This window comes from Netta rufina (genome assembly GCF_964035555.1).
Source record: "Netta rufina genome assembly, chromosome: 11".
NCBI classification, from domain to species: Eukaryota; Metazoa; Chordata; class Aves; order Anseriformes; family Anatidae; genus Netta; species Netta rufina.
In genome coordinates, this window is record NC_140134.1 from 15,008,562 (window position 1) to 15,022,259 (window position 13,698).

Genomic DNA, 13,698 nt, shown 5'->3' on the forward strand with positions numbered 1-13,698 from the left:
CTTTGAACAGTGGGATCAGGGTAATAATGTGCGCTGATTATTAAATATAAAGCAGAGAAAACAATCTGGGGGATGAAAATAATGTGTGGTAAAATGAAAAATTTAAAAATATCTTAGCTGATGTATCAAGGGCAGGGAAAAATGTTGCACAATAAAATAACTTTTTTGGTTAAATGATACATTTTCTATTAGAGTAGACAGTTTTGTAAAATGAAGTGAAGTTTAAATGCAATGCAAGACGCAGTACAGGAGAACAATTGGCCAAATGCCAAAGAAATTGTTGTTTACATCAATGTAATGAAAGCATCTCAAGCAAAGACTTGAAGCAATAAATATTCATAAATATTAAAATAAGCCCGAGTTGGTAAACCCTGTAGGGCAGGGAGGTTTTCTTTTCTCTGCTTGTTCACTGACACACTGGAACCACAGTTCCAGTGAAGGACTTTGGACATTGCTATAGCATAAATATTTACCACTAAAAATTAGAATAAATAAGGAAACGTTGGAGGCTTTAGGGGAAAAAAAGTAGTTTTTTTTTTTTTTTTTTTTTTTTTTTTTGAGGGGGGAGGTTGTTCTTGTTTTCTTCTGTTCTCTTTTTTGTGGTTATGTTTTTTGCCCCCTGTTCTTTGTCCTGAGGGATGGCTGGATGGAGAGAATTGCTCTAAATATTCTGCTGCTCCTGCATATTCCAAGCTGAGGTCAGTATAGCTTTAGCATTGTGACACCAAGGCCCGATAGGGACACTCCAAACGACAGCTCATGATGTATGGTGAGGGGAGAGGCCAGGCACTGGAGCAGAGGTCCTCCTCCCCTGCAGGTACATGGGGTGAGAGGCTTGGGAGAACTGGTGCCAGACCAGCACTGCTGACAAAGGGGTCCCGAGCAGCCCATGATGCTTCCAGTTTGTATCAGGGCTCTCTTTTTGTTGTATTTTCCTCCACAGCTGATGCCTGTGGGGCTGCAGCAGATGGTATGAGCCTACAGACAGACAGGGAGGCACCTCTACATCCAGTCTACTCTCCCCAGTTCCACTGCCTTGACTCCAGGTTTTTCCTTCCAGGTTTCCATAGCGGTTGGGCTGGCGGCTTTTGCTTGTGTCCTCTTGGTGGTCCTCTTTATTATGATCAACAAGTATGGCCGGCGGTCCAAGTTTGGGATGAAAGGTACGTGCAGTCTCTTTCCTCGAGCAGGAGGCACCTTCCAGGATTGCCAGGTCCTTATAGCGCCCATGGAAAGGTGTTGTGGCTTTATTCCTATGTTGTCGATATCGGTGCAAACCTTCTAAAGAGGATATTGCCCCAAGCATGTTGTTCAGCCCTCTTCTTTTGTCAAGAGAGCAGTGGAGTTATATGGGCTGGTGGTTCTCTGTATGCACTGTGGCTTGTTCAGAAGTGTGTGCACGTGTATTAATGTTGGGCAGCGTGTTTTCTTTGTGCCGAACTGAACCCATGGACTGTCCAGAAGGACATTGGCTGCTCCTGGCAGCCACTTGCTAATGGAGATGCTCTCAGAGGAGGATGTGCTTGGATGAAGTCTCTTTCTGTGGCCCTGATGAAAGGTTTTCCCTCTGGTTGTACTGGGCAGAGAGGGCAGGGTGTGGAGGGGGAACAGAAGGATGTGAAATTATTTTGTTTTCTTCTAGAAAAAACGGGTGCATCAATTCTCTGCCTGATTGCAAGTGGGGACCAAGGTGCTGCTATAAATTTGTAAGGTCTGTGTCAGGAAAACAAATGCTGGCCTGCCTTACAGTGATGTAGAAGGTCTTTCTGTTGTCTCTCTGTTGGAAACTTTCCTTGTTTGCTTAAAAATAACCACTTAGGAGTTTTTTTCAAGTAACTTTGGCCTCTACTACTTGCTGTGCAGAGCTGGCCTCTCACTCCTGCTAGCAGCCGTGTCGTTTTGCTGTGTGGTGCTGGTGCTAGTGGCAGAAGGAAGCCGATGACTGGCTACCAGCTGATTTCTGTGACCGTCCCACTGCCTCCAGGTGGGAGCGTTGGTGGTGCCCGCTGGAGGCAGGAGGAGCCTTCACATGACAGAGCCCTCCCAGCCCAGCCGGTGGCTCACGCAGGGGCTGTTTTGAAGCTAGGCTTTGGCAAACATGAGCTGCTGCCAAGGCTCCCGAGTCGCAGCCTGCTGCCTGGCCTTGCTGGTGTCTGCGTTGTAGGGCAGGTTGACAGGTTTGGAAATGTTTCTCGTGCTTGCCTGGAGCTTTGTTTGCTTTAAGGAGACGTATCCTGAGTGGGTCCAGATGGGATTCTGGCTGGAGTTTCCCCTATGCATCCTATGGAGATGGAAGACAGGACTTTAATTAAATAGCAAATCTTCTACACCAACTTAGCAATATTTAGTCCATATGTCCAATGATAGGAACCATCTGGTAGGGTGTACTGACTGGTGGGTGGAGTAAAGGAATGGAAGACATGGTTCCTGGGATCCATTCCCAGCTCTTCTGCTGCCTGACTCAGTGTCCGTAGTCAATTAGCTGTCTTAACCTCTGCCTCTGCTCTAATTCCCCATCTGTAGAACTGAGATGATGTTATGTGCCTTCTGGTGGGATTTGTCAGAACACTTCTAAAGCGTTTGGGCATTTGCCACTGATGGGGCTGAGGGATACAAATATGAAAAGGGAAAATAACTTCTGACCCGAATGGAACAAGCAAAGAGGAGTGAACATGATGCGAATAACCGGTCTGCGTGAACAGATGTGGTACTTGTTCAGAGGTGCTTGGCTATGCATGTTAGTGGGTGTGCTGTGTTTCCAGAAACCAGAGGTGTGCTGTGATGGACCTGTGTGTTGCAGTTCTTGTGAGGAAAAAAAAACACAACACATTTAACCAGAAAAGCCTCTTTTCCTCTTCATTAGGCTGTATTTCTTCATCTCTGATGTGAAGCCACAGCTCTGCAGAGTTCCTAAAAGTTTTATTGATGACGTTCCTGATGCCTATGGCACCTGCGACTCATTACAGAGATATCTCTGTGGTTTTAAAGATGTGTTTAATTTGTTATCTGTTTCTCTAAGCTAAGGCAGCCTAATCATACCACCTAAACTCTGCTCCCTGCTGGAGGCTGCAGATCCTCCTGGCCTGTGAGCAGTCTTCCTCACAGATGGCTTTACCTCCTCTGATCCTTCTGCTTTTTTTCAAGTGTTGTTTCTGCCTTTTTCTTTTGCTATGGGGCCAATGTCAACTGCCATGCCACAAGGCTTTACATCTCTAGCCTGCATCTTCCTCCCTTGCAACAAACTTTCTAGCAAACCTCAGCATTTCATCCACACCATGCATGCCACTCTTCCATTGCCTTGCAGTGGCTGAGATATTTGGCAGTGTTCTGGCTGTGGCATGCCCTGGCAGCCAATTGAGTTCTCACCCCCTCAACAAATGTCATGGTCCCCTCTGCTTTTTCCTGAATGTAATTTCTAAAAAATGTAGTTTCTTTCTAACTTTCTTTCCTCGCTGGCCAACCAGTTCATGAGTCTAGAATCTTGTTTTTCCTTTCCATGGCAGGGGTTTGGAACTGGATGGTCTTTAAGGTCTTTTCCCACCCAAACCTTTCTGTGATCCTATCAAACCATCAGATGACTTTACTGAGTGGTCCTGAGCTCTTCTCCCAGGGTCTTGTGTACAGGTCCTACCTTATTGTGACACCTCGTACTGGACACTTCTTTTAGCTGGCATTTTCCTCTGGGTCACTCGTTACCCATTAATTCCTGGGCAGGAGCCATCATGTGTGGCATCCAACATGTTATCACGGATTAAGAGAAAAAAAACAGAAAACACCAAACCCCGAGTCTCTGTGGGAAAGTGCATCACTCCCTGAATCAGGAGCTGTTCCCAGCCAGCTGATACATTGCCACTTGTTGTTGAAATCCCAGCTTGGCAGGCCTGCAGGAGCAGGTTTTTCCCTGTTGTTTTTGTCAGGGACGCAGAACATCGTGTGCTCGTGTTGGACACGTTACCCAAAGTAGCTCATGAGCCTCTCTGAGCACATCTTTTCCCTTCTGCATCGCCGAATGTTCAGCAGATGGTTTGTGGCCTGCTGAGAGAGGTGTGCTTGGGCTAATGGGCTGGAGACCCCGTGAGGTTGGCGAGCATCCCTGGGCTGGTCTGTTAGGTGGAAAAAGGAGATCACTGTTTCAGGGCACATGTGCTGGAGGAGGACAGGGAGAGGATGGTGTGCCCGTGGTCATCCCCTTCTGGCTCGTAGCATGCCCTCAGAGCCCACTGCCTACATCCCATGGATAGGGATGGGTGAAGCGGCTCCTGTAGGCAAGGGGGCTTGGGACCACCTGGTGGGGTGGTGAAGGTGGCAGGAGAGGGGCACACGAAGCTTCTCTTGTGAAAGAGCTGGGAGGAAGGAGCCCAGCAACATCCTGCACTCGCTCACTGTTTCTCCATCTCCATGTCCGGAGCTCCCACTGGAAGGTTTTACGCCTCACCTTTTGGGGTCAGCCTTGTAAGCGGGAGCCTCATAAACCCAAGTCTTCCCGTTGAAATAGCACCCCAGCAGATGACAGGAAATGAAATTTCATAATACAATAAAAAAAGCCACACGCAAGTCCTGGGACTAACAAAAATGAAATTTCATAAAACAATAACAACGGCAGAGAGAAGTCCTGGGACTAACAAAATGTTCGGATGGCACAGTGATGGAGGCCATATAAATGCTTAGGTTGATGGACTAAAATATACGCTGCTTTTGCCTATTTCCTGTTACATTTGCAAGTATCTAGGGATAAAGAGAGTGTGCTCATGCATATTTGTGTGATGTATTCCTGGTGCTGCAAAACCTTTTTTCTTTTTTTTTTTTTTTTTTTTAAAAAAAAGTGTTTGCAGAGAGATGGAGAGAAAGAAGCTAGAAAAAAAATCCAGAGATGAGAGTACTTGTTTTGCTGAGATGAACTGTTTTCCAGGCTCTGTGATTAAAAACTTCTTATATTTCCTAAATGAGGTTTCCTCCTTGGTGGAGGCGGTGCTAGCTAATGGTTCAGAGTTGTTACAGATAGCAAAGAATATATTTTTTTTTTAATCTGATTTCCTGAAGAAATAAGGTGTGTTCACACTGTGTCTGCACGTGCAAGTGTGCGTGCAGCTCTCCTGCTTTTTCCTCTTTGTCTGTAGCAGTTTTTAGATCTGCTGGCCCCTTCCACCCAGAGGAGAGGGAGGAAGAATTTAGAAATCTAATTTTTACAGGCACCATGGAAATAAGGAGCTGAATAAAGAATGACCACTCGGGTGATGCTCCGCTGATGGAAATACCTTGAGCCTTCCTGGGCACCAGGGAATCTATTATAGACGCTCATCCTGGGACAGAAAAACAAATCACATGGGAAGGGGCTTTCATGGGGTCTGCTGTGGTCGGTGGTGTGTACGTCTGTGCAAGTGCATCTACGTATTTTTTCTGAAAAAAAAAAAAAAATAAAACCAACAAGAAGGAAGTAGGGGGAGAAAAGAAAGACCAGTAAATAAACACTGCCCACACTTTGTGTGATGTTTCAGGAATCGCATCGTGCTTGGTTCACTCGGTATCTGTTCTAATAGCCCTGATCAAAGTGCTGGCACTGCTGATGTGCATGTGGATGTCAGAAGTACTTGCAGAGCTGTTCCATTGTAATTTAGCATTAGTTAATAGGTACTTAAAGTAAAGTGGTTGCCTATTTGATTATGATTGGGGGTTATTAACATTTTTTTCCATAAACAGATGGTAACTGTCCGCTGAGTCGATTGCAGAACAATTCCAGGGTTCTGATTCAAGAGGACCTGCTCCTGCAAAGATATATCGGATGCTTGGCTTTTTGCTTTTGTTGATTTGTTTTTTTGTTTCTATTTTTTTTTTGCTTTCCTCCTTCGGCATGCAATTATCGCTGCAGCTTTGAAGAGGGAGGAAAAAAAATATACAAGAGACATGACCTACCTTTCAGATGAGGCTTAATGCTGACCTGCATTGCCTTGGCCGAGTCCGGCGATAATCACGCACTAGTTGTTTTTCTCTGATTATTAGTTTGCAGCTGTATAGGAATGAAAATGCTGTGCAGCTCAAAGAGGCTCGACTTTAAGGGTTAGGTGCTTGGAAGTCTGTGGTCGGGCGCCTTTCATTTCAACCTCCTGGGAGAGCATCCTCCTGTCATGTAGCAGGAGGAGGAAGGAAGAACAAAGTAGTGCCAGCACAGAACTGGGAGAGAAGCAACCATACATTAAAAGTCGTGTATAACCATGGTAGCTTAGGCATGCACACTGAGCCATGCAAATGAACTGGAAATTGGAACCAATTGCTGTTGCTTTCTGTGACCCTGGTTGTGCAACCAGAGCTCCTCGCCCCCCCCCGAAGTGTGCAAGCAGAGCAACCCCATGGACTTGTCTCAGGTTGGAGCCTTTCCTTGTTGGTATCTCTCCTATTTGTTTTAAAAGCCCCTTGATGTACTTCTTGCACTCAATATTGCTTGGTTTTATTTGCCTGGGAAGTGGATTGAAAGGGCATGTGGTTTCACTGGGGCTTCTTTCTATAAATGCCTGTTTATTCTCTGCTGAAGTGCAAGCTGTGCTATTTATTTATTTATTTGGTGGCTTCAAGGTGATAAAGCATGAAGCTCTCCCCAGCCAGTAGGTGCCTTGGTCTGCTCAGCGTGCCTCTGGTAACTGGTGCAGCTGTGTCATGATGGCCCTGGGCTCCTCGACAAACCTTGGAGAGATGCCACCTCCCCAGGGGGCTGTGACAAGGCTCCTGCATCTCGTCTCAACCAAGGCTCTCCTGCCTGCAGTCAGTACTCACAGCCCATTTCCTAGGTTTTGTTATTCTGGTGGAGGCTTTGGAAGATGGGTTGGTGCTGCCTGCAGGAGCAGGGAATCACCCTTGACGGGGGCTGGGGAGATGCACTAAAAAGCCTTCAGCAGAAATTAGAAGGTCAGCAATTATTTAGACCTAGAAATAAGAGTTATTCCCACTCCCAGAAGCACTAATAACCTATTTGTAAAGGAATTGTAAAGTGTGCTGACCAACCATCAGCTAGCATCTATTTCAGTTACTTTTACAAAACCAAAATATCTATTTCAGGCAGCTACTAAAAGCAGTTTAAAAAAAAAAAAAAATCAGCTCAGCAGTTTTCTATGACCCAGGAAGCCCTGAGCCTCTTTCTTGTTAAGTTCCCACAAGCTCTTTTCCCTGACCTTTTGTGGACACCTTCGCTTGCTCCGTGCCCAGATGCTGCTGGCCCTGGAGCCCCGTGGTGGATCATCAGCCTTCAGAGTGCTCAGGAGGGCAGCAGCTGCAGGATTTCCCCTCTGATCCCAGACCTGAGGTGTGAGAAGAGCCTGGAGCTGGTGTTCATCATGGTGGTCGTCTGGTGTTCATCATGGTCATCTTCTGCATCTCGTGGCTCCATTGCTGCCCCGATCTGTTGGCTCCCACTAGCTACAGAGCAGTTTTTCTTCATTTTCTTTGCTTTGCCCAGTGCCTGCAAGAATCACCAGCCATGCCTGAAGGCCCTGGTTCATCTGGCCTGTTGCTCTGCAGCCAAGCACCCTACATGTGCTGGTGCTGGGGTGGATTTGTGGCTTTGCTGGGTGCCGTCTGATCCTGCTGAAAGACCTCGCCTTGTGACCAGTGAGAGGTTTTCCTGCGGAAAGGGAAAAAGTTGGTTTTGACCAGAGTCCTGTTGAGAGGAGCAGCTTTTGGCAATGTGGGTTTGTAACACCTGCCTTCGAAGCCACCTGAGCCAAAGCAGTTTAGCAGCTTCCAAAGCCACAGAAGTTGACAAAACCATACAATTGTGGCAGAGAGAATGGATGGATCTACACGGATTTTGGATTAAAAGCTCTTTGGCTTGCTTCTCGTTTGACCTGAATCACCTACAAGAGGAGCCGGTGCCAGGACCCTGCATCACTATCTTCTGTAACCAAGCACATGCTTCGTCCCCAGCAAGCTGCAAGTTTTTCCCAGCCTCATGCAATCAGCAGCAAAGAGGCTTTGAATAAGTACAAGGGGAAAAATACTGTTTTCCTTCACCCTGCTTTCCTGTAGTGTGAGATTTGGGGGGCAGGAGCTCGGTGGCACCAGCAGGATCGGTGTCCTGCCGCAGCACCAGTGACAGCCTGCAGCACCGAGGCAGCTGCTGGGATCGGCGCGAGGGAACCGGCCCCTTTTTGCTGCTGACAAGACGATTTCATCTTGATGCTCTAAAAGCTCTTGTGACATCTGCAATTTTCCAGATGGATAACGAAAACCTGTAAGCAGGGGCGTCTCGGCGGCTTTCTAAGCGCCTGCCTGTGGAGCGGCATCCATTGGTTTCATATCTGCTGACAGGGCTTAATAATCATTACGCTAAGTGGAGCCAGTGCTTGGGAGGCAGGTGAAGCTGCTGCTGTCCTTGGGCTGAGATGTGCTGCGGAGATCCGTCCCCCTGGGCTGATTTCTGCCCCTTCTCCTTGCAACCGTGCTCCTGCTTGGGAGCCCCTCGGCACCTCTGCACCCGCTGGTGGCTTTTATTTAAAGGCAGGGAGCCAGCAGGGATGCTCCTGGATCTGACCCAGGGGTTGTCGTGCTCCCACGGGGCTTCAGTCCTGATCTGGGGAAAGGAAAGCAGAGCAGGAACTTCCCACAATTACCAGGTCTGTGCCAACAAGCAGAGAATTTCTTCCTTCAAAGTGCTCCTAACAACAATGCGGTCTTTTCCTCATTGTTGCAGGGTGTGATAATCAGCGTGGTCCAACCTATTAAGCTATGATTTTTTCACGAAGGAGAAATGTCTGATAGTGCAAAAAGGAAAGAAAAACCCCATGATTTTTAGGCAACAACAGCCTAGGATCAATATTCAGTTTCCTTAATCGATTTTTTTTTTTTCCATTTGGATTTTCAGTAGGTTCTCGTGCTTCTCCCTGTGCGGGGAGCCTGCAGTGGCTTGGGGATGCCTGGGCATGGTGGTTTTGCTGTCTTGTCTGGCTGGCTGCTGGGAGCTGTGAGGCAGCCATGTGAAATGCAACATCCCGCTGTGTGTGGGCTTGGACTGCTCTGTGCTGGTTGCTGAGGATGCTCTGGGGCCAGATTCAGGAGAGGTGGCTTGGCGTGAGCATCACTTGTTGCACAGGTGAAGCTTGTGGGTATGGGGCTGATGCATGCAGGAGCCCTCAGGGTGAGGTCTCCAGCATCAAAATTTGGTTTTCTTTAATGTTTTTGAAGTTTTGGTCTTTGTTTTCTTACTTGTGGCTGAGTGCACTGGCTCAGGGATGTGCTGCCTATGTCATTTCTGTACCTGCAGTGCCACTCGGTTGGTGGGCAAGCAGCAGAGCAATGGCAGGAATCCTCCTTGCTGCACAGTTTGCTGCCCCCATCAGTGGGTGCTTTCAGCAATTATGCAGCTCGCACCCCCACCCTCAAAATGACACATATACACAGCTTAGCTAATTCACAGGATATGTTTCATTTCCAAAGAATTACTAAAGATACCGGATACAACCAGACGTGACACCAACCCTGGTGGCGAGGCTCCCCAGCAGAACCCTTGCTGTACCCATGCCCCGTTTTTGCAGCCCCTCACTCTGCATTCACCCCACCCTCTGCCCTTCACCCTGTGTGTTGGGGAGGTTTTGTGGGCACCGAGACCGCCTCTAGCTGAGAAAGCAAAATTTACTGTTAATATTAACACTGGTGTATGGCAGAGCTCATATCCAAGCCAATTTAAATTAATTTTTCAAGTAAGGGTTTTTTTTTTTTTTTTTTTTCCTGAGATGCTATCAAATATTTTACTAAGCCCAAATATATTGCAGGCTTCATTGACTAATTTTGTAATTCAATCAGGAGAAAATAAGGCTGTGGAGGTAGTTCAGCGTGATTTGTTTTTATAGACCAACTGCTTCATCCTCTCAATCCTGCTATCATTTAGGCTCTTAAATAATTTTTTTTCTTAATATTTCCTTTGATGTTTTACTATAAATTTCAAAGTTAGACTTCTTAATTTCTTCTGCACGGCAGCCATGAGAACAAATGCAAGTTGTGTGCATATGCGCACACATGCACGTATAAAACGGGAAACTTCTCTACTGATTTACTGTACGCCTGCCTTGTCAACGAGCTTCTCTGCTCGGAATTAAATCGGTAGCAACATCTGGTAATAACGCTTTATGCCTTTTGGGCTGCTGAGTGCTTTTGCTGAGTATCCTGCTATAGACTGCTGCAGGTTCGTCCCTATGGTGTGGGACCAGGAGAGGAAATACTGTTGATTTTTGCAGTAGGACTTTGCTTAGTTACTTTAACCATTATTTCTTTTTTCTTTTTTTTTTTTTTTTTTTTTCTTTTTAAGAGTATTAATTCATCTGTCTCCTATTTGCTCTCAGTCTCTCTTCATCTGAAGCGTCATGATAGAAATTGCAATTAGATGTGGCTGTCTGCAGAATTCCCCTTCTAATCTGCTGCTTCGGGACAGCTGGATTTTAGATTTTTTCCCCCCTTTTATATGTTGTCATTTAATTCTAAAGAGCAAAACATATGGTCCTCACTATGTGTTGGTTGTTTCTTGCCTTTTTTTTTCTGCCCCTAACCAAGTTTATTATGCTGCTGGTATATTTAGGAGTGATTTGGGCTTATTCTCTCTGCTTAAAGATTTCAAGTAACGCTTCTTGGCTGCTACTGTCTATTAGCGTGATATTGGAGTTAATGGGATGTCAGCATGTGCCAAAACCCCTCATCAGCAGAGCACGTGTATTCTACCCTGGCGTATTAATACTGATGTCGAAAGGGCAAAGGAGGGCACCTTCCTACCTTTTGAGATGTGTGGGGAAAGGCATCGATTTAACTTCTGCTGGAGTTGCTATGCGATAACGTCACACCAAAAAAAAAGTGGTTTCCTCTTCAATGCATCCAAAAAGAGAGGCTGAAGCCTGCGTTTGGTGGAGGGACACTTCAGAAAAGGACGTCTCACTCGGGTGCACTTCTGCCAAAGCTTTGTCAGGGTTTCAGCCTGTGGTTTTGGGACCGGTTGTATGGGTAGGCTTTTTGTTCGTCTGCCAAAAAAGCAATGAGTTTCTGCTTTATTTTTGTTAAAAGAGGAAAGGTGCTATTACATTTTCGTCAATTGAGTCTTTTTACTGACGTGCTACTGGGCCTTTGAATGCATGCCAGACATTGTTTTTTTTTTTTTTTTTTTTCCTTTAGTATTTGGATGAGACCAGCACAAGCATTTATTTAGCAGCTAGCCTGCAGCCTGCAGAAAGCTGTGTAAGCTCTCTTTTTGCAGAGGATTCCTCAGTTCAAACTCCTGCTGGCTCCACTGACCAGCAGTGCTGCAGCCTTCTTTGATACCAGACTTCAGACCCTGCTCTGGAGGCAGGCAGGGAGGCTGTGAGCTGCCTGACACTGTTTTGAGGATGAATCCTGGTTTTCAACCAATCATAAAACCATGTATTTTCACTGCATCAGGCCTTACCATTAGAGATCTCTCCCACAGTATGCCTGTCTTCTGAAAACTTTACGCTCCCCTGCACCACTAGCACTATCTACAGAGTGTTTTAGACACCACAACACTTTATAATGTGTGCGAAGACACAAAGGCATCTCCTCGTGAAGCTCGTGGCCAAAAATGAGAACAAATGAGGACGTGGAAGGACAAGGGGTGAGGCGACGCAGCAGCCCAGGCGCTTTCTTGTCAGACTAATGCATGCGTTTTGAGGCTTCGTGTCACTCTGAACAAATCAGGTATGGAGAGGAGAAACCCAGATTTGAGTGCTTTGTGTGTGGGGAGCGCGTGTGTGTTGCGTGCGAGTTTGTGCAGGCATCCCAGGGGAATAAAGGTAGGGAGAGGTTTTGTGGGGCTGTGAGCAGCTGGCACTAAGTGCCTATTTGTCTGCGCTGAGCTGCAGAGCTGGGCTGGAGCGAGATTTGCTGTCGGGAAGGTTCTTTAAGGATAAATAATCTTGGCTGGGATTCACGCTAATGATTCCCTAAGTGGACTCAGGCTGTCCTGAGTGGTGGAGAAGGAGGGAAGGCCGGTGTTTGGGTCTGTTTGGGGGTGTGGATTGGGAAGATCAGAGAGAAGTAGCAATGGTTTCCCATTTTGGTTAGTGGTGTGGGAGATGGAGAGCCGGCCATTGAATTTTAGTTTCATTTGTTTGTCCTTAAATAGCAGGTCTGGATACTTTGTTCTGATGGATGCTTCTAGGATGCTGCCTAGACAAAGAGGTTTGGTTAACACAGAGTCAAACACAGCTCTGTCAGCTTAAATTATTGAGGAGGTACATCGGACTGTCTCAATCAAGTAACAGCAAAAACAAAGCAGAACACACAAACCCATCTCCTTGCCAGTCAAAGGCCATCCTAGCACTCGTGCTGCTCTCAGGGGCAGCCGGGTGGCAGCCCTTGGTTGTTAACCTCCTGCCTCCATCCTGCTCAGGGCAGGTTCAACAGAGGCGTGTGAGCATCTTCCTGCAGTGCTGATAGAGTGAAGTTTAGGATATGGAAACATAAATGTAATCGTTCTCTGCTGTTCAGCGTGTTTTGAGTGAGCAGCAGCACTGCAGGCTGCTGCCTCTGTTTTTGCCTTGTGCTGCAGCTGTTGAGGCACAGGGGGGTCAGACACATCGTGGTACCGAAGAAAGTCCTCAGGATATTAAGACATAATCTCCTGGAAGGTGTGGGCTGGGGGAAGTGTTGCTAGTAAATATTGGCTCCTAGAGGATAACAAAATGAGCATTCCTCATCTGCTCAAGGTGGCTTATCCCCATTTCTGGGGCATGTCGCGTGCACAGATGACGCTGCAGTTGTGCCATTTCTCGTGCTGTGGATGCAGGAAACGCAGGCTGTGGGGTGGGTGGATGCTGTATGAGAGCTGCTGGAGGCGTGAGGACCCGCTGACGTGCCTCTGCTCCAGCTTTCGTCAGTGTGCTCGCAGCCTCAAGCCCCACCAGCTCAGCAGAACATCCCGGGTGTCCTCCTACCCGACGGGCTGAGCTCTGTTGCTGGAGGATTTCATTAGCAGTTACCTGTTGAGAAGGACGCACGTGCCAGCGTTTCTCTAAGTGTGGGAGTTTAGGAAGTATTGAAGGGAATTAATGGACAAATCCTACTGTAATTCCTGCAACATCCCTTGGCAATCCTGGGTTTAATGTTTAACAAGTGTTGAGGTATACATGATGGGAGTATGGGAGGGGACTTAAAATGGTTTATTAATGAGAGAAAAAGGGTTTACTCACAGTCACTCAAAGTGAGCAACTTTGTATGGTGTAAGTGTGAAGACTGGGACTGAGACAAGCCTGGGGACAGACAGGCTCCCTGCTGTGACCACGAGCAAGCGAGCCATCTGGAGCATGTAGGGGCCAGGGGCCATGCAAACAGAAAGGCTGCCTCGCAGACTGTTAGCGTTCCTGGGCTGGGTTTTCATTTACCCTTTGCTAGCAAGTCTGTCTTGGTTAATTCGCACACAGCGGTTTGATGCTGAAATAGCTTTTGCAGAGGCTTAATGAGACTGTTCAGTGCAGGCTGCCTCCTCTGCCATCCAGGAGGGGCGGGTTTCTTGTTAGGCAAATGCAGAAGCATTTGAAGCTGCACATCTCTCACCACCGACCGGGGAGTGAGCCAGGGGATGGCAGTCAGGCGTGGTTAAAGCAGCCCTTCATGGGGCTTCGCTTAAAGATCCAGGGGTCTCAAGCTGCCTGTGGAAGATGCATAGAGAGTGGCTGCAATTTCTGGGTCTGTATGCCCAAGACACAGAAACTGGGG

The 13,698-nt window shown here is 47.1% G+C and overlaps 1 protein-coding gene across 4 annotated transcripts in view; it reads left to right on the forward strand.

The window, feature by feature from the left end:
• The window catches only part of NTRK3 (neurotrophic receptor tyrosine kinase 3), a gene marked incomplete at both ends in the record, with an annotated part of 190,721 nt that overhangs the window by 60,300 nt on the left and 116,723 nt on the right, over positions 1-13,698 (forward strand). For all 4 annotated transcript variants that reach the window (XM_084293285.1, XM_084293283.1, XM_084293284.1 and 1 more), the window contains one exon: positions 1,061-1,163. In XM_084293285.1, the coding sequence (XP_084149411.1) occupies positions 1,061-1,163 (103 nt within the window). The remainder of the gene's footprint in view (positions 1-1,060; positions 1,164-13,698) is intronic.